The 21,310-nt window shown below is 45.0% G+C and overlaps 2 protein-coding genes across 3 annotated transcripts in view; both read left to right on the forward strand.

The window, feature by feature from the left end:
* The first annotated feature begins 393 nt into the window (after positions 1-393).
* Positions 394-20,826, forward strand: LOC100563181 (zinc finger protein 420). Of its 2 annotated transcripts, none has more exons than XM_016998621.2 (2): positions 394-533; positions 8,718-20,826. In XM_016998621.2, the coding sequence occupies exon 2, from the start codon at positions 8,892-8,894 to the stop codon at positions 10,419-10,421; it is 1,530 nt and encodes a 509-aa protein (XP_016854110.1). In that variant the 5' UTR covers positions 394-533; positions 8,718-8,891; the 3' UTR covers positions 10,422-20,826. The 2 variants fall into 2 exon arrangements, with proteins under 2 accessions (XP_016854110.1, XP_062835881.1); XM_062979811.1 differs by lacking the exon at positions 394-533 and adding an exon at positions 1,598-1,615.
* The window catches only part of LOC103281601 (zinc finger protein 135), a 32,764-nt gene continuing 11,854 nt past the window's right edge, over positions 401-21,310 (forward strand). Inside the window, exon 1 of the mRNA XM_062979812.1 lies at positions 401-533. The gene's annotated coding sequence lies outside the window, so the exon portion shown is untranslated. The remainder of the gene's footprint in view (positions 534-21,310) is intronic.

Below are 21,310 nucleotides of genomic sequence, written 5' to 3' on the forward strand. Positions count from 1 at the left end.
TTTGGGGCCCCTCTGGAGGCCTCTTGCCCACAGCTGCGTGGGATGCGGGAGACTCCCGCCGAGGGGAGAGGCTTCGTCGCGTCCTTGGCTGAAGGGAGCCTCGGGTGGGTCTCCTCAGCGGGCCTCGAGATGGTTCTGGGAAGGAGCCGGGCGGCGCCATTTTCCCCTCAGCCTTCCCGCCTCCCTTTCTTCTTTCCAGCCTTTCCTTGCAACCCGTCAATCCAAGCTGCAGCCAATGGGGGCGTCCCATGGGCGGGGCGTGACGGGCTCGGCCAATGGGAGGGCGAAGGCCGGCACCGGGGAGGAGGAGGAGGAGGAGGAGGCGTGGCTTCTTCGTTAACTGTCATCAGAGCCTCTCCCTCCCTCCCTCCCGCCGCCATTTTGTCCTTTGTGAGGCGGAGAAGCGGCGCCCGCCCGAAGCGGAGACCGAGGGGTTCCTCCCTGGGTTCCTGCCGGGGCGAGGCTGCCGCCGCTGCTGCTGCTGCCGCCGCCTTTGAGGGCCCCTCGGCCGACTTCTTGTCCACAGCTGCATGGTGAGAGGGCTCCTCTTGTCTTTCGCTGAAGGGAGCGTCGGTCGGGTCTCCTCGGTGGGCCTGGAGCGGGTTTGTGGGCTGCGTTTCTCCCTCCGCCGCCGCTTCCCTCCGCGGCCCGTGGTTCCCTCGATGAAGGGCAAGAACGCTTTTCCCCGGGCGGGTCTTGGCCTTTCCTCCCGTGGCTTGCTCTCGGCCTTGCCGCCCTCTGACCACGCTCACCAACAACCACCAGGGCAGACGACTGCACACAGAGAAGCCATTGAAACCCTGAAGCGTGTGGGTAATTCCAGCTGATTTCGCCCACAAGGCTGAGTGGGTCTGCGGTGCCTTCCGTGTTCCTGTCGCCCTCAGAGAGCCCAGGGCTGTTTTCCTGCAGCAAGCGGCCCAGCCCGGTAATCAGGATAATGGGCTGCTGTGAGTTTTCTGGGTTGCCTGGCCACGTTCCAGAAGCATTCTCTCCTGACGTTTCACCAAAGTCTGCGGCAGGCATCCTCAGAAGTTGTGAGGTCTGTTGGAAAACTAGGCGAGTGGGGTTTATATATATCCCTGTAGAATGATGTCCAGGGTGAGAGAAAGAAAGAACTCTTGTCTGCTGGAGGCCAGTGTGAATGTTGCAGTTAATCACCTTGATTAACATTTAATGGCCTTGCAGCTTCAAGGCCTGGCTGCTTCCTGCCTGGGGGAATCCCTTCTTGGGAGATGTTAGCTGCCCATGATTGATTCATGTCTGGAACTCCTCTGTTTTCAGAGTGCTGCTTCTTATTTACTGTTCTGGTTTTTGAGTTTTTTAAATACTGGTAGCAAGATTTTGTTCATTTTCATGGTTTTCTCCTTTCTGTTGAAGTTGTCCACATGCATGTGGATTTCAATGGCTTCTCTGTGTAGTCTGACATGATAGTTGTTGGAGTGGTCAAGCATTTCTGTGTTTTCAAACAATATACTGTGTCCGGGTTGGTTTATCAAATGCTTTGCTCTGGCTGACTTCTCTGGTTGAGTGAGTCTGCAGTGCCTTTCATGCTCTTTGACTTGTGTTTGGGTGCTGCGTTTGGTGGTCCCTATGTAGACTTGTCCACAGCTGCATGGTATATGGTAGACTCCTGCAGAGGTCTTCTCTCACCCTGGACTTTCCACAGATATATCAACCTTCCTTGCTTAGTTTCTCCATACCTCACAACCTCTGAGGATGCGTGCCATAGATGTGGGCGAAACGTCGGGAGAGAATACTTCTGGAACATGGCCATACAGTCCCGGAAAACATACAACAACCCTGTGAGCTGGCCATGAAAGCCTTTGACAACATCTCCCAGAAATCCTACCAGCTGGATAACTTGCTGGGATTTCTGGAAGTTGTAGGGCCCAAACATCTGAGGACCCAGGTTGAGAGCCACTGCCCCAGACATTCCAGAGCATGAATTGAGGTGGAGGTGGAGTCAGTTTGCATTGATTACACAGCAAAAATGTGTTCCAAGTTTGGGAAGCCTTTCAGAAGCAGAGAACATTTGGGAACTTTTAGAGACCACTTGTAAAAATTAATTATTTTTTTCATAGTAGGGAGGTAGGGGAGGGAAGGTAGATTCATTAATGTTATTGTTCGTAATTTAATAGATTAATTTCATAGATTTTAACAAATGTCTGGAAAATAAAAAAAAGTAGGGTGATAAAGAGGGCAGGTAATTAAAATTTTAAATTATATTGTTCAGTTTTTGATTTCTAGTATCCTAATATTCATTGTTACACTACTACATTTTTTGGAAAGTCTATGTTTCTTCTATGTCCTTTAAACCTAATAATTATGTCTTCTTATGCTGGATCTTTGCTTCTAGTTGGTTATTTTCTTTCTTTATCTGCTTGAAGATTCTTCTTGGTTGTTTCTGTTTAGTTGTTTCTTTTTATTGTCAAACTGTTCTTAGAAGACTATTACTTCAAACCTATTTGTTAGTAAGTTAGTATTCAATATACTTATTATTTATATTTAATCTGCTATGTATCTTTTTCATTCATCCCCTCTTTTTCTACTACACAGCCTTTCTACTCTCCCATATTATTTATTTCATGTATTTGTATCCCGTCCTTCTCACCTTCCCGTGGGATGGCTCAGGCCGGCTTCACAACCGGCAATCATTAGATGCCAAAACAACAATTATAGACACAAATTACAATTAAAACAGATAATTAAAACATCATTTAAAATTACACAATTCTAGGTCATAGTCCAGGTTCTGACCATTATCTGACACCTAAATCATTATTATTATTATTGCTGAATTTGCTGCTCGAATATCTAGTCACGCAGCCATGTTTTGAGTTCTTCCGAAAGGACAGAAGGGAGGGGGCCAATCTGATTTCACTAGGGAGAGAAAGCCCTGTCGCGCTTGCAAATGTAATGGGATTGGGAGCCAGGGCCTCATCAGATGTTCTTAACCTCTGAAGTGGATCATAGCGGGAGATTTGTTCAGACAGGTAAGCTGAGCCGGAACCGTTTTGGGCTTTATAGGCTAAAGCCAGCACTTTGAATTGTGCTCAGTGGCAGACTGGCAGCCAGTGGAGCTGACGTAACAGAGGCGTGGTGTGCTCCCTGTACACCGCTCAAGTGAGCACTCTGGCTGCCGCCCGTTGGGACTAGTTGAAACTTTTGAACAGTCTTCAAAGGCAACCCTATGTAGAGCGTGTTGCAGTAGTCTATTCGAGATGTAACAAGAGCATGGGCCACTGTGGCCAAGTCAGGCTTCCCAAGGTACAGGCACAATTGGCGCACAAGATTTAATTGTACAAAAGCTCCCCTAGCCACCACTTAGTCCTGGGGTTCCAGGCTGCGAACCTATGCCTTCAAGGGGAGTCTAACCCCATCCAACACAGCCTGTAACCCTATGCCCTGTTCGGACTTATGCCTCACCAGGAGGACCCCTGTCTTGTCTGGATTCAATTTCAATTAGTTTGTCCTCATCCATTTTGACACAGCTGCCAAGCACCGGTTCAGAACCTGCACAGCCTCCTTAGTGATAGGTGGAAAGGAGTGACAGAGTTGGACATCATCTGTGTACAGATGACACCATACTCCATAACTCCTGATGATCTCTCCCAATAGTTTCATGTAAATGTTAAACAACATGGGGGATACTACTGAACTCTGCGGGACGCCACAAGACAATGGTTGTGGCGCTGAGCAGGTGTCTCCACAGCACTTTCTGGGGCCGACCCTCCAGGAAGGACTGGAGGCACTGCAGAACAGTACCTCTTAGCCCCATTCCTGTGAGGCGTACCAAAAGGATACCGTGGTCAATGCTGTCGAAGGTTGCGGAGAGGTCCAGGAGAACCAAGGACACACTCCCCCTGCCAGTGTAGATCATCTATTAAGGCGACTAAGGCCGTTTTGGTTCCATGTCCCGGCCTAAAGCCAAACTGTGCTGGATCTAGAAAATCAGTGTCTGCCAAGAATCCCTGGAGTTGCAAGGCAACCACATGTTCCATGACTTGGCCCAAATAGGGAAGATTGGAAACTGGCCAATAGTTGCCTAATTGAGTGGGGTCCAGTGATGGCCTCTTCAACAGTGGTTTTATTACAGCTTCTTTTAAGCTGGCTGGAATCTTGCCTTCCTGCAAGGAGTCATTAACCAGCACCTTCACGCACTCTGCCAAACCCTCTTTGGCCTGCTTTACCAGCCGGGATGGGTAAGGGTTTAGGATGCATGTGGTTGCTGTCGCGTCTCCAAGGGTCTCGTCCACATCCTCAAGCGGCACCAATTGAAATGAATCAATTAAAACTGGACAAGCAGGTGTTCGTGTTACATCCTCAGAGACTGCCGTTAACATGGTATGAAAGTAATAATAATAAAACTTTATTTATACCCCGCCACCATCTCCCCAACGGGGACTCGGGCCGGCTTACATGGGGCCACACCCAAAACAATACAATGTAAACAGCATATAAAAGAACAGCAGAACACAATACAATAAACAATACAGTAAATAATATCCATTACAAAATAAAACAAGGAGACAATAAAAACAAGGGCAGACCACATGAACATTAAGTTAAAACTCGGGGTGAGAAAGACATAAAAATAAAAACCACAGCGAACAGGGTCATAAGGGAGTGGGGTATTCTGGAGGATAGATATTAGGGGGAGTAACGGAAAATATAAAATGGTTACTCTCCAAAAGCGCAGCGAAAGAGCCATGTTTTCAAGTGAAGGCTGCTAGTGTGGGGGCTTGCCTAAAGTAGGAATGGATCAGAGTGACTTTGTCCGCAAAGAACTGAGAGGGCTATCCGAGAGCGGACACTCAGCAGGAGGCATCGTGTCTATTGCCCTAGTCAACTCCCTTGCAAACTGCCTTCTTCCTGTCTCAGAAGACACCCTACCAGAATCCCAGAATTGCTTCCATCCCTCCAGAGGAACAGTGGACATGATCTTCACTGCTCGACAGCTCCAAGAAAAATGCAGGGAACAAAACCAACCTCTGTACATGGCATTCATTAACCTTGCAAAGGCATTTGACACAGTGAATCGCAGCGCGCTCTGGACCATCCTCCAAAAAATCAGGTGCCCTGACAAATTTGTGAACATCCTGCGGCTCAGGGTTGTTGTATGTCTTTTGGGCTGTGTGGCCATGTTCCAGAAGTATTCTCTCCTGACGTTTCGCCCACACAGCCTCTGAGGATGTCTGCCATAGATGTGGGCAAAACGTTAGGAGAGAATACTTCTGGAACATGGCCACACAGCCCGAAAGACATACAACAACCCTGTGATCCCGGCCATGAAAGCCTTCGACAACATATCCTCCGGCTCCTCCATGATGACATGATGGCAACAGTCTTGGATGGCAACGGCTCCCAAAGTGACCCATTTAAGGTGGAATCAGGTGTCAAGCAGGGATGTGTCATTGCTCCTACCTTATTTTCCATCTTCATCGCTATGATACTTCACCTTGTTGATGGGAAGCTTCCCACCGGAGTGGAAATCATCTATCGGACAGATGGCAAGCTTTTAAACCTCAGCAGACTCAAAGCCAAAACCAAGGTCACCACAACATCTATTATAGAACTCCAATATGACGATGACAACGTAGTCTGTGCTCATTCAGAAGAAGACTTACAGGCCACTCTCAACACCTTCGCAGAAGCATACGAGAAACTCGGCCTCTCACTGAACATCGAGAAAACCAAAGTGCTCTTCCAATAGGCACCAGCTAACCCCTCTGCAATGCCAGGAATACAGCTTAATGGTGTAACATTAGAAAACGTTGACCATTTCCGCTACCTTGGCAGCCACCTCTCCACTAAAGTCACCCAACTCCTTCTGCGCTTGGAGCCTGGAGCAACGTCAATACCAGACAATTTCACCTTACGTCTGGAGGCTCTGTCGAACTGGCTACGTGCTAGTAGACTGAAGGTGAACCTGGCGAAGACTTGAGAGTCTCTGGCATGGCCGCTCGACTGGTCTGACCCACTTGCTACCCACCTTCGATGGTGCTGCCCTATCTCCTTCGCCTACCGTTAAGAGCCTGGGTGTCGTTTTGGATTCGCAGCTGACAATGGAAGCTAAGGTCGCTGCTGCCAGCAAACAGGCCTTTTTCCACCTACGACAAGCCTTTGACCCTAGCACTCAAGACCTGGCTCTTTACTAGAGCTTTTAATCTATGTTAATTTTATCAATATTTGTATGTATGTATTTTTATCCTTTACAATTTTATCTTGCAAATCGCCTAGAGCATCTTGGATGGAGGGCAGTTAATAAGTAATTAAATGATGATGATGATGATGATGAAAGTCAACATTAACACTGAAATACAACACCGCCTGAGCTCTGCGAGTGCAGTATTTTTCCGAATGAAGCAGAGAGTGTTTGATGATTGGGACATCCGTAGAGATACCAAGGTGCTTGTTTACAAAGCCACTGTCCTCCCAACCCTTCGCTACGCCTGCAAAATGTGGACGGTCTACAGACGTCACACTCAACTCCTGGAGCGTTTCCATCAGCGTTGCCTCAGAAAAATCCTGCAAATCCCTTGGAAAGACAGGCAGACAAATGTCAGTGGGCTTGAGGAAGCAAAGACCACCAGCATTGAAGCCATACTCCTACGCCATCAACTCCGCTGGACTAAAGGCCACGTTGTCCGAATGCCCAAAGATCACCGTCTCCCAAAGCAGCTCCTCTACTCCAAACTCAAGAATGGGAAATGTAATGTTGGTGGGCTTAAAGCCAACCTTAAAAACTGTGGCATAGACACTGAGAACTGGGAAGCCCTGGCCCTTGAGCGCTCCAGTTGGAGGTCAGCTGTGACCAGCAGTGCTGCGGAGTTCGAAGAGGCACAAATGGAGGGCCTAAGGGAGAAACATGCCAAGAGGAAGGCCCGTCAAGCCAACCCTGACCGGAACCGCCTTCCACCTGGAAACCGATGTCCTCACTGCGGGAGAACATGCAGATCAAGAATAGATCTCTTCAGCCACCTGCGGACACACCCCAAGACACCAGAAGTGGAGGACCATCATCCTCGAACTATGAGGGAAGTAAGTAATCTCCCTATTCCAGCAAGAGACCAGAGCATCAACAAGATCACTTACCGAGGAGGCAGGAAATTCCCCAAGAGCCATCAGAAATCTATCTGGATCTACAAGCCTCCTGGGGTGAACCACACAAATTATGCTAATGGCTCTGGATGAAGACTTCCACCATTCTGCCTGTCGCCATGCCGAAACCAGAAGTACAAAGGCATCTTCTAAAGGGCATCCAGGGCACACTTTTTCCCCACAGACTTCAGTTTTTTTAGGATTTCCTTTTGAGAGGCCAGACTCAACAGTCCCATGTTTTTATTTAATGCACAGGGGAAGACTGGCTGATCTGCTTTCCCCTTTTCAGGCTGTTTTGCCTATGCTTAGACATATCTGAGGTTGCTTCTATGGGGGGATTCCTCAGAGTTGGGATTTATTGCATTGGTCACAGCAATAGGACCCTGCATGAAAAACCTGTGTTTCTCTAGCTCTCCTTCAGCTGCTGAAAATCTTCCCCTGGAGAGAGGACAAGGAAGAAAAGGGGAAGTGGGCAAAGGTGAAAGATGCCAGGAAAAAGGCATTATGGGTGGAGCTGTGGTTATCTTTGCATCCCACCTGGGGCTGAGCCAAGGGAAAGAAGGGCCCAAAGGGGGCTTCGTTCTCAAACACGGTGCACTGTGGTTTTGGATTGGGTGGGTGGAGAGTCAGGGTCTTTGCTGGCTGCAGGATTCCTTTAGGAAAAGGCAGAAAATTTGGAAAGCAGAAAGCAGACTTGGGACTCACTGTGGCTTCTACTGCCACGGCATATGTCCTTTTTTATTTCGTGTCAAAAGCATTGCATAATAAATAAGTTTAAAAGTGATAAAATAAAGGAATCACAAACAGCTAAATAGTTTTGGACCAAAAGCGGGCAACAGCAATCGCATTGTCCGTAGCTTTAAACAACTCCTCCTCCGTGCATGAGGCAGGGCATTGTGGGCAAGCATACATATGAGGAGTTGTTTGTCCAGCTCCATAGTCACACAAGGTGGAAGATTCCTCCAGGTAGTGCCATCTTGCCAGGTTGTCTTTTGATCTGCCCACTCCGCTTCTCAGTCTATTTAGGGACTTCCAAGTTGCCCATTCTTGGTTTGCCCCTGGAGGCAGACCCTCCAGGGGCAAACCATGGGGGACGCAGAAAGAGTCTGAGACTGAGTAAATCCAGTCTGGCGTTCCCTGGGCAACGTTTCTTGTAAATGGCTGATCTTTCCAACCCAAAAGCATTGCATTGCTTTTAAATATTTTTGGCATATGTCCTTATGGGATGGGAAGCAGCCCAGTAATATTTGTGTCCGTTGGTATTTAGCACATCCTGGTAATTCAGGGTAACTGTTTCTTTCTGGCTGGCTGCCTTCTGTTCCGTGTTCAGCCCACTGAAATCAAAGGAATGACCCAAAATTAGAAGTTCCTCATTTTTTCCTTCTATCATTCATTATTTTCTTCCTCAAGCACTCCCTCTTACTGGATTAATTCCCTTCTTTTAAAAGAATAATTGATTCCCTTTGCTGGTATCTGTGTGTGTGCTGGAGACTCCAGTGTCTGCATTTCTTGGTATTTCCATTTTCAACATGACCCATGAAGGGAAAGGGGGGAAATCTTGGAGGTAAAGGAGGTTTCTGGCTTTCATCCTTGATCTTTCGCTTCTTTTTTACCAGGGCAGTAAGGACTCTTTGGCGTGAACTCTTGGATGCAGTAAGGAAACAAATAATATAGGAAGAGGAAATTTTCTCAAGGTGATGATCTGAATTCTTGACTTCATTTACAGACAATAAAGGAAAAAAGAAGAGTCAAGTATCTTTATTAAATTAAACACCCATATCACTGTTGACATGGAGGAGAAAGCATCTGAATGCCTGGATGGTGGAAGGAGTTTGACTAGGAGGGATCATCTGCAGCAACATGAAAGAACTCACACGGAGGAGAAACACTATGAATGCCTGGAGTGTGGGAAAAGCTTCACTCATAGTTCTAATCTACGTAGACATCAAAAGACTCACAATGGGGACAAACCCTATAAATGCATGGAGTGTGGACAGAGCTTCACTCATAGTTCAGGTCTATGTTCACATCAAAGGACTCACACTGGGGAGAAACCTTATGTATGTCTGGAGTGTGGAAAGAGCTACACTGGAAAGTCAAGTCTATATAAACATCAGAGGACTCACATTGGGGACAAACCCTATAAATGCATGGAGTGTGGTCAGAGCTTTACTCAGAGTTCAGGTCTATGTGTACATCAAAAGATTCACACTGGGGAAAAACCCTATAAATGCCTGAAGTGTGGAAAGAGATTTACTGGGAGTGGAAGTCTACGTTCACATCAAAGGACTCATACTGGGGAGAAACCCTATAAATGCATGGAGTGTGGAAAGAGATTCACTGGGAGTGGAGGTCTACATTCACATCAAAGGATTCATACTGGGGAGAAACCATATAAATGCCTGGAATGTGGACAGAGCTTCGCTCGTAGTACAAGTTTACGTTCACATCAAATAACTCACACTGGGGAGAAACCCTATAAATGCCCGGAATGTGGACAGTGTTTCGCTCGTAATACAAATCTACGTTCACATCAAAGGACTCATACTGGGGAGAAACCCTATAAATGCCTGGAATGTGGACGGAGCTACAGTCATCTGACAGGTCTACGATCACATATAAGGACACATACTGGAGAGAAACCTTATAAATGCCTGGAATGTGGACAGTGTTTCACTGATAGTTCAAGCCTACGATCGCATCAAAGGACTCATACTGGGGAGAGATCCTATCCATGCCTTGAGTGTGGACAGAGCTTTGCTGATAGTTCAGGTCTACACAGACATCAAAGGATTCATACTGGGGAGAAACCTTATAAATGCCTGGAATGTGGAAAGAGCTTCACTCGGAGGGAAAGTCTTCGTGCACATCAAAGAATTCATACTGGGGAGAAACCTTATAAATGCCTGGAATGTGGACAAAGCTTCGCTTATAATTCAGGTCTATATTCACATAAAAAGACTCACACTGGGAAGAAATCCTATACATGTCTGGAATGTGGACAGACCTTCGCTCATAGTTCAGGCCTACATTCACATAAAAGGACTCACACGGGGGAGAAACCCTATAAATGCCATGAATGTGGACAGAGCTTTGCTCGTAGTACACATCTACGTTCACATCAAAGGACTCACATTGGGGAGAAACCTTATAAATGCCTGGAATGTGGACACAGCTTCACTCAGAGTGGAAGTCTACATTCACATCAAAGGACTCACACGGGGGAGAAACCCTATAAATGCCTGGAGTGTGGACAGCGCTTCACTCAGATTGGAGGTCTACATTCACATCAAAGAACTCACTGGAGAGAAACCCTATAAATGCCTTGAGTGAGGACAGAGCTTCACTCATAGTTCAGGTCTACATAAACATCAAAGGACTCATACTGGGGAGAAATAATAATCTAATAATATTTTATTTTTCTATCCTGCCACCATAATAAAAACGAACATCACCATCCATGGATGAAATTAGGACAGTCAAGCCAAAAAGTGTGTAGTTTTAAGACCATCAATCAAGTGCCTGGACAAGTGTCGAAGCATTACCTGAAATAGTTTGGGGTAGGATAGGTAGGAGGGAAAATAAAGTGCGAGGAGACAGTATCTCAATGAAAGGGGTCTATCATGTTATTGGTTGTTCAAATGCACACTTTCATCTGTTTAATAAAGGCAGACAAGGTTGGAACCAGTCTAATCTCCCTAGGGAGGGAATTCCAGAGCTGAGGGGCCACCACAGAGAAGGCCCTCTCCCTCGTTCCAACAAGCCAAGCCTGTGATAGTGAGGAGGAGAGGAGAGCCTCTCCAGAAGATCGAAGAGATCATGCAGGCTCATAGGGGGAAAGGCGGTCATGAAGGTAGACGGGTCCCGAACCGTTCAACGCTTTGTAGGTGATTACCTGTATTTTGAATTGGGACTGGAAAGTGAATGGCAGCCAATTGAGCATCTTAAACAGGGGAGTTGACTGCTTCCTGTAAGTTGCTCCAGTTAGCAGTCTGGACAGAACTTCACTCATAGTTCAGGTCTACATAAACATCAAAGGACTCATACTGGGGAGATACCCTAGAAATGCTTGGAATTTGGAAAGAACTTCACTCATACATCTGTGGACTACAGGTGACACACTTGTGTGTCATGGCACAGAGTTTTGAAGGCTCTGTTCTAAGACAAACAAAGGCCAAGCTTGTAAATGCTGAAAAATGGGAGCACAACGTTGAGATACTTCTATCATATTGTGGTTCCTTTGCAAAAAAGTCCGGAAATATTGGACTCCAATGCATATGATGCCAAATGAAAATGGTTAAGGTTACATTTACAATGAGCCTGGAGTTTTGTTTCATAGGAATGCTGGACAATAATCTAGAAACAAAAATTGGGAAATGCCTAGAATATACAATAACTGCAGCAAGCATCGTTTAGCCTCAGAAATGGGAGGACATTGTTATCCCACCTAAGGAGATTGACTGATGAAGATCCGTGAATTATCAGAGATGGACAAAGTGACTCTGCCGATTAAAGATAAATCTTTGATCAATTTCAAGAAAGATTGGGACTTCTTTATCACTTTTTCAAGACAACGGGCAAATAACAGTTGTTGAATTTATGAATTAGAAGAGCGTTGCTAAAAGCAGAAGTGTATTTACATAGGATTAAGGGGAGTTGAATAATAAGGGATACAATCAACTCGGTGTAAAGTTCTTAGAAATAGACCCAGGTCTGTTTGTTCATTTGTTAGTGTACTTTGTGTATCCATATAGGAGTGTTTCATTGGTGTGTTTTTTCTGATACATTTTGTAGTTGTGGCAGCCACACAATGAGCTGAATAGTTTTAGCATTAGATGTTCTAAACTTACTATGTTTCTCGTTTTCTTAATAAACATGTTTACGAAAAGATGATTTAGAAGGATTGAAATATCATACTGGAAAGGCAGATAGAGCTGGGTTTAATATATCATCTAAGGTCCTTTTGGATATCCTTTTTCCACCTATTGTGTTGGTCACATCACTCTGGGTTTGATTTTAATGTTTCAGTTGTTAAATATATACTGTGTTTTGATCGTCTATTGCTTTTTTGGGAATGACTTTAGTTTTCATTACCACACATCTGACTCCAGCATTTCAAGTCAGCCGTCCCTCCATGTTTGCAGGTGTCATTTACAAGATAAATGGTGATAATTTTATTTTGTTCCTGCCTCTCCTTGTGGCTCTAGGCAGGTTACAACAGCTAAATACATATAATCATCTAAAACTTTCTTTAAAATATACATATTAAAACATATTTCTATAAAATGCATATACAAATACATTGAACAAAGATTAAAACACAAGTCGTGACTTTTGAAATTCATGATAAAAACTGACTAGATAGGATGATTCACTAAATTTGCCATCCATCATAAAATGGAAATGGTTTGGAGCTTTGCAGCCTTTTCTGAAGAAAAACACAGCTTCAAAAAAGCAAAATGTAACGGAAGTGTATTTAGAATTTTGCCTGTGCTAAAATCGAGTCAACAGGATGAAGAAGGTTTGGAGACATCATAGAGATCTTTGCACTTTTCCACTTTCATAGGCTCCTGAGGCCGTAAACCACACAAATGTGGAGCTCTGACTGTGGTCGTGAAATGTAATATCACACCACTTCCACAAAAGAGCCCTGTGAGACCCACCAGGTGTGCGCCAATCAAGCTTTCAAAGCTCCATTGGCATCTTCATCGGCAAACAGCTTTAGAAATCTTACAGCCAAGGGTAGGGGATATGCTGCTTTGAAAGGACCCAGATCTACAGTTTGTCAAGACGTTGGCGTTGTTACTGTCAATTAAGAGATTGTTTGGTGCCATTTGGACTCCGAGATACAGTCCTAAAATCCAGGCCATAAAAAGTAACTTCCCCGAGAGCCAGGCTGCCTCTGCTCTGGATGAGTTTGTGGCTGTGAGCTTGCTATTTGTCACAACACAGCACCGACGCAAAACAGTTCTGCTTTGAATGCGATTTCCTGCTTCTTGGCAGGGGTTGGACTGGATGGCCCATGAGGTCTCTTCCAACTCTACTATTCTATGATTCTATAGATTTGCCAATAAATTAAACCAATAGCTTTGCTGTAGTCTCCCTCTGAAGCCGAGAGACTGTGCCTATCCCTAGGCCAGCTGGGCTTTCCAAGGCCAAGTGGGGATCCAAGGCCAAGTGGGGGGGGGGGGGTGCTTTGAATGCAATTTCCTGCTTCTTAGCGGGGGGTTGGACTGGATGGCCCATGAGGTCTCTTCCAACTCTACTATTCTATGATTCTGTGATCCGTTCCCTGGCTTCCAGAGTCAAGGTCCAATGCCAAAACCACAGCGGAGTAATGACCGTTCTTGTGTTCTTTCAACTCATACTTGATTTATGATTGGTCACAGCGTTTTCTGAGAGAGTGACTTTGCCACAGACCCCTTCTTGATTTTCATGGCTGAGACCTGGTCTCAGGAGCCTCCGGTGGCCTAGGGGATAAAAGCCTCGTGACTTGAAGGTTGGGTTGCTGACCTGAAGGCTGCCAGGTTCGAATCCCGCCCGGGGAGAGCGCGGATGAGCTCCCTCTATCAGCTCCAGCTCCATGCGGGGACATGAGAGAAGCCTCCCACAAGGATGGTAAAAACATTCGGGTGTCCCCTGGGCAACGTCCTTCCAGACGGCCAATTCTCTCACTCCAGGAGCAACTCAGGTTGCTCCTGACACACACAAAAAAAACCCTGGTCTCGAGTCCAACATCCAAAATTCTAGAAGATAATGTTTAACATTAACCTCCTCCTTTGTGCTGGAACATATCTGGGGCCTTTGGCTGTATTCGTGGCTTCTCCTTTGGGGCCTCATTCTGATGGAGCCAGGCATTGAGGATGCCATCTTGGAGAAAGCTTTCCAGGCTCCTCTCTCTCACAAAAATATGATACATGGTTTGAATGAATTGTGACACCTTTTCCAATATTTCAAGATGCCCTCCTTCTCTCAGCCTTCTTTTCTCCAAGCTAAACATCCGCCGCTCCTCATAGGGCTTGGCTTCCAAACCTTAGGTCATTCCGACTGCCCTTCTCTGGTCGTGTTTCAGCTTGTCCATTTTCTCAGTTGTTTGGCCCAGAACTGGACACAGTCTAATTCTAAGTGAGGTCTAAGAAAGGTATGAACCTTGGAAACTATAACTCCCAGGAGGACGCCATCACATGGAGACATGGAAATATAATTGGGGTGCAAGGACATTCGTTCCATATTGAAAATGCACCAAGAGAAGAGTATGGACCTTGGAAAACTTGTGAAGACCTGGGAGTTACACAGCATGGAGGCATGGCATAACAATACTAAGAATAGTAATAATAATAATTGCATTAAAAATGGGTCCCTCCTGTATTTATTCTCCAATGCAGATGCACCCAGAGAAAGGTATGGACCTTGGGATACTACAACTCCCAGGAACACATGGTATGGAGCTATGGTATTTAAAGTGCGGTCCAAGAGATTCATTCCATAGTGTAAATGCACCCAGAGAAGGGTATGGACCTTGGGAAACCTCAGGAGAGGCCCTCCTCTTGGTCGCTTCACCGTCACAAGTATGCTTGGTAGGAACGAGGGAGAGGGCTATTTCGGTGGTGGCTCCGTGGCTCTGCAACCCACTCCGCAAAGAGATATGTTCAGCTCCCTCGTTAACTTTCCCAAGATACACTTGTTAGGGAAAGTTAAAGTTTATTATGCCATGTCTCCATGCTGTGCGGTCCTGGGAGTTCTAGATCTCAGGGCTCCGGTGGGCTGATAGGAGGAGATGCAGTCTCTCAAATAACATCAAATCGTTTCATAACAATCTGTCAGAATCTTTGTATGGAACCTATAAACAACAACTATCATGCTAGAAGGAAGAATGGGAAAATAGTGTAATAGCAAGAAAGAACTGTACATGGCTGTCTCTTATCAAAAGGATTTTTATCGTATCAGAAGTGAACAGAGTTGTCATGTATTTAAAAACTTGGCATTATGCTAAATGTCCTTTAACCAGAAGCTGGCCATTTGGAGTGCCTTTGATGTTGCTCTATGGTGCATGTGGCAGGGGTCAGACCGCATTGAAGTAAGTGCTCTGTGGTTTGCTCTTCTCCACACTCGCATGTCGTGGACTCCACTTTGTGGCCCCATTTCTTAAGGTTGGCTCTGCATCTTGTGGTGCCAGAGCGCAGTCTGTTCAGCGCCTTCCAAGTCACCCAGTCTTATGTGTGCCCAGGAGGGAGTCTCTCATCTGGTCTCAGCCATGGATTGAGGTTCCGGGTTTTAAGCCTGCCACTTCTGCATGCTGAGGCATTCCCGCGATTATCTATGTAGATCTTAGTAGAAAGCTATTTCTTGATTTAAGGTGTTGGTGTGCTGGCTGATGTCCGAACAGGGGATGGGCCGGAGATGTCACTGCCTTGGTCCTTTCATTGCTGGCTGCTACTTCCCAGCGGATGTCAGGTGGTGCAATAATGGCTAAAGAGTATAATTTCTCAAGCGGTGTGCGGTATAGACATCCTGAGATAATGTGGGATGTCTCATTAAGAGCCACATCCACTGTTTTAATGTGGTGATATGTGGTCCACACTGGGCATGCATACTCAGCAGCAGAGTAGCAAAGCAAAAGGGCAGATGTCTTCACTGTGCCTGGTTGTGATCCCCAGGGTGTGCCAGTCAGCTTTCGTATGATGTTATTTCTAGCACCCCCTTTTGGCTTGATATTCAAGCAGTGCTTCTTGTAGGTCAGAGCATGATCCAGGGTAACTTCCAGGTGTGTTGGTGTGCTGCAATGCCCCAGTAGGATTCCTTCCCAGGTCATCCTCAAAGTTTGAGATGCTTGTCTGCTCTTAAGGTGGAAATCCATTTTAGATGGATTAGGAATCAGGTGGTTTCCCTGTAATAGGCAGTAAGAACACCTAAAGCTTTGGAGAGCTTCCGTTCAACCATTTCAAAGCTCTACTTGGGCGGTGATGGCATGATGATCATCAACATAGATGAAACTCTCTTCCCTTCCAGCAGTGGCTGGTCATTTGTGTAAATGTTAAACATTGATGGAGCAAGCATGCTCCCCTGAGGCAGGCTGTTCCTCTGTTTGCTCCATCTGCTTCTTTGAACCTGGAACTCAACAAAAAAGCTCCTGTTTTGTAGCAGATTTCCTGTGAAGCGGATGAGGTGGTCATCCTTTGTGATATTTTTCACAGGTGAAGGTGCTGATCTACAGTGACATAAGCTGCTGAAAGGTCTATGAATACAGCTCCCTTAATCTGCTGTCTTTCAAGCCCATCTTCTATGTAATCAGTCAGGTTCAACACTTGTGATGTGAAGCTTTACCTTTCCTGAAGCCAGCTTGCTGTGGCATCATACATGGGTCTATTTTTCCATACTTCTATACAAAATAAGTCTCTCCAGAACATTGTATAGAGATTGCTCTATAGCTTTTTCGATCATTATGGGTTTTGCCTGTTTTCAAGATGGCTATGGTTTTTGCTTTCCTCCAGATTTTGGGGATCTGACAGGATGCAATGCAGTTGTTCATCATCAGCTTCAGCAGCCAGCACCTTGCTTTTGGGCCAAAGTTCTTAATGTGTCCCATCCGTAGATCGTCCAGGCCAGCTGCTTTGCCTTTTTTACATTTATTGAAGACTATGTCCAATTCAGTAGATGTAAAAGGTTCGTGGAGGTTGTTGTTCTCATTATCTGGTTGTCTGACTATTGGTTTCCTTTCTACTTTGGTGGCAAGGTTGGGTTTCCAATTCTTCAGAAGTTGATGTGCTATCTGATCTGCCTTTATGTTGCATGAATATTAGTTTGTGAGGGATCATTGCTCCACGCCTTCTGACTGCTCCTGCACCAAAAGGATGGGAAGTCACTGTAAGGGGATGCAAAGAAGGAGGGAATGGCATAGCCAGGTACAATACCTGTATAGATGTTGGGAAATATTGCATTAGTTCATTTATATGTATGTGGAACAGGCGAAAGAGGGATGTTCTGTGGAAGTCGGGCAGCGAGTTCTCTCTCCCCCTCAGCTCCCAGTCTTCCTAGTGTGAAGGAGGTTTTCTCGCAGGACGGGGGCCCCAGGCAAGAGCGCTGCAAAGGCAGCCCTTTGGAAGCATCCCTCCTGGATCCAGGCTGGACATGCCTTCTCCCACGGAGACCCCCAGGAGCAGCAGAGGAAGGAGGGGGAGCTTGGGCCATCCATCCAGACCCCCATCTGCCCCAGGTTGGGAGAGGGAGTTACTGTTATAGTATTTTCCATTATTTTCTCTTCCTCCTCCTTCCTCGATTCACAGAGTTGGAAGGGACCATCCAGGGGCCATCCAGTCAGGCCCCCTTCTGCCAAGCAGGAAGATGGAATTACAGTAGAGTCTCACTTATCCAACACTCGCTTATCCAACATTCTGGATTATCCAACGTATTTTTGTAGTCAATGTTTTCAATATATCGTGATATTTTGGTGCTAAATTCATAAATACAGTAATTACTACATAGCATTACTGCATATTGAACTACTTTTTCTGCCAAATTTGTTGTCTAACATGATGTTTTGGTGCTTCATTTGTAAAATCATAACCTAATTTGATGTTTAATAGGCTTTTCCTTAATGCCTCCTTATTATCCAACATTCTGCCGGCCCGTTTATCCAACATTCTGCCGGCCCGTTTATGTTGGATAAGTGAGACTCTACGGTAGTATGATATTATTCATCATCATCATCACCGAGATGACTGGGAGGGATCAAATGGTGTCTTCTTGCTTGGCGGAAGGGAGTTGGACTGGATCACCTTTAGGATCCCTCCCAACTCTATAATGCTATAATAGAATATGGGAGTCCTGTGGGTCTCCTTCTCTGGAGGTCTTTAAACAGAAGCTGGATGGCCATCTGTAGGGAGGGCTTCTATTATGTCTTCTTTCTTGGCAGAAGGGAAATGGGCTGGATGGTCCTTGGAGTCTCTTCCAACTATGTCTAACAATAATAATGATGATCATGATAATGGGTGACAATAATACAGTGGAATCTCACTTATCCAACATAAATGTGCTGGCAGAACGTTGGATAAGCAAAAATGGTGGATAATAAGGAGAGATTAAGGAAAAGCCTATTAAATGTCAAATTATGTTATGATTTTACAAATTAAGCAACAAAACATGTTTTAGAACAAACTGACAGAAAAAGCAGTTTAATACATGGTAAAGTTATGTTGCAATTACTGTATTTACAAATTTTGCACCAAAACATCGCAATGTATTGAAAACACTGACTAAAAAAACTTGGCTACTAACAAATTGACTATAAATAAAGATAGAATTGCATAAAATGAACTTATAGTAACAACACTGTAGGAAATTAAATCCATGAAAAGTCCATCTTTGCTGCCTAGAGAAACAGCTGTGGATCTGGGCGGGAGGCAGACTGTGTTGGATATTCCACAACATTGGAAAAGCAAATGTTGGATAAGTGAGAGACTACTGTATTATGGTAATTCCATTTTCCTGCTCTGGCATTTTTAGCTCCAACGTTTTCGCTAAAACAGGGTCGTCGTCCCCCCCCCCCCGTCCCCCTCACACACACACTCCTCTGATTTTTCAGGATGGATGGACTCCCATTTCCTTTTTAAATTTTTTTTTACTGAATACAAGTTAACAATCTCACAACCTCTGAGGATGCCTGCCATAAATGTGGGCGAAATGTCAGGAGAGAATACTTCTGGAACATGGCCATACAGCCCGGAAAACATACAACAATCCTGTGATCCCGGCCATGAAACAAATTTTGAGTTATACATGCAATATCTGATTGGACTTGCTCAAATAAATAATTATTCCAATTTTCTAAATTCCACTTTTTTCATCTATGCATCCCCAGGCTATTACTGCATCTCCTGCTAGGATCATTACTTTAAATAGATCTTGGTTCTTCACAGCAATATTCTTATTCCCCATGATTGCCATTAAAATAAGTTCCGGCTGGACTCCATTTCCCAGAATCCCCCTCATTGGCCCAGGCAGCAAAGGCCTCCGGGAGTCAAGAGACCAAAGAGTCCAGAAATGCCTGTGTTCTTTGGCTATTGGGCCCCTCCCAGAGTACTCATCTCCATGGCAACCAGTAAACTAACAACAACAAAGGAAACCATTGTGTTGTCGAAGGCTTTCATGGCCGGGATCACAGGGTTGTTGTATGTCTTTTGGGCTGTGTGGCCATGTTCCAGAAGTATTCTCTCCCAACGTTTCGCCCACATCTATGGCAGGCATCCTCAGAGGTTGTCACAGCCTCAGGGCCCTTCCTTTTCCCACTCAGCCGCTTAAGCGGTTGTGAGGTACCTCTGAGGATGCCTGCCATAGATGTGGGCGAAACGTCAGGAGAGAATACATCTGGAACATGGCCACACAGCCCGAAAGACATACAACAACCCAAAGGAAACCATGTTCCTATTTTGTATACAGTGTTTCCTCACTTATTGCAGGGATTATATTCCAGGACCACCCGCAATAAGTGAAAATCCACGAAGTAGGGACACTATATTTATCCTATGTGTGGAGGAGAGTAAACCACAGACCACTTACTACAATGTAGTCTGTATTTTAGCAGTTACAATACATAGTACACCGGCAGAGAAGAAGGATGGAAGCTAAATAACCCTTTTTTATTTCCAACCCTTCCCTATGTTCATTTTCTGGACCCAATTCAAAGTGCAGGTGATTACCTACAATGTTGTATGTTGGTTTTATATCTGTAAGCCACCCCAAGTCCCTCTGGGGAGATGGTGGCAGGGTACAAAAATAAAATTATTATTATTATTAAAGCCCTGAACGGTTTGGGACCCTCCTACCTTTGTGATCGTCTCTCCCCCTCGACCTTTGTGTATTGGTCGCACTTCTGGTTACTTGACATTAGCTCAGGGCTCTTCTCATCCCAAAGTGACCTCAAACGAATATGTGGCACTTTATCTATGCTTCTGAGTTCGCTACTTATAATGTGCACTTTGTTAATTTGCCATGACAACCTCACTATTTTTAATTCCATGTTTTTAGTAAGTGTGTTGAACCATTTTTTTTGGGTTAATGTTTAAATATTATAATTGGTGTATGTTATTGTTTATTGATGTACTGTACCTTTGTTTCGTATTTGATATTTCTGTGAGCCGCCCCGAGTCCCCTCTGGGGAGATGGTGGCGGGATATAAATAAACTTATTATTATTATTATTATTATTATTATTATTATTATTATTGTTATTATTACCCTCTCCCTTTATTTCTCCCTCCCTTGAAAACCCTTTGCACACCCCCAAATTTTGTGAAACAGCGAAAAGTGAACTGCGAATTACAGTAGAGTCTCGCTTATCCAAGCCTCTGGATAATCCAAGCCATTTTTGTAGTCAATGTTTTCAATATATCATGATATTTTGGTGCTAAATTCATAAATACAGTAATTACAACATAACATTACTGCGTATTGAACTACTTTTTCTGTCAAATTTGTTGTATAACATGATGTTTTGGTGCTTAATTTGTAAAATCATAACCTAATTTGATGTTTAATAGGCTTCTCCTTAATCCCTCCTTATTATCCAAGATATTCGCTTATCCAAGCTTCTGCCGGCCCGTTTACGTTGGATAAGTGAGACTCTACTGTACTTGTACCTTTGTTTTGTATTTGATATTCCTGTGAGCCGCCCCGAGTCCCTTCCGGGGGAGATGGTGGCGGGATATAAATAAACTTATTATTATTATTACCCTCCCTCCTCTCCCTTTATTTCTCCCTTCCAAAACCCTTTGCACACACCCCAAAACCTGTGAAACAGCGAAAAGTGAACTGTGAATTATTGGTTTTTCTTTTCTACTGGAGAGTCAAAAAGTCAGGCGTGAACGCAATAAATAATTAAAAAGAAAAAGAAAAAAGTGAACCGCGAAGTAGCAAGGGAACACTGTATATAGATTTAGATATCCCCAAGCGTGCATTGAAGTTGGTTTGTTAGCCGTTTTGTCAATAGGATTTATTGCAGGCTTGGGCCAACTTGGGCCCTGCGTCCAGTTGTTTTGGACTCCAACTCCCAGCATTCCTGACAGCCTCAGGCCCTTTCCTGAGGGGCCTGAGGCTGTCAGCAATGCTGGGAATTGGAGTCCAAAACAACTGGAAGCAGGGCCCAAGTTGGCCCATATCTGATTTATTGGAATCCCGCAGACAGTATTGCCGAGAGACTATTCGGATGTAATTCC

The sequence above is a fragment of the Anolis carolinensis genome, chromosome 4 (assembly GCF_035594765.1).
Source record: "Anolis carolinensis isolate JA03-04 chromosome 4, rAnoCar3.1.pri, whole genome shotgun sequence".
NCBI classification, from domain to species: domain Eukaryota; kingdom Metazoa; phylum Chordata; class Lepidosauria; order Squamata; family Dactyloidae; genus Anolis; species Anolis carolinensis.

What these genes read in the sequence shown, in the direction of transcription:
- LOC100563181 (XM_016998621.2), top strand. Translation starts at nt 8,892, where the DNA reads ATGGAGGAGAAAGCATCTGAATGCCTGGATGGTGGAAGGAGTTTGACT.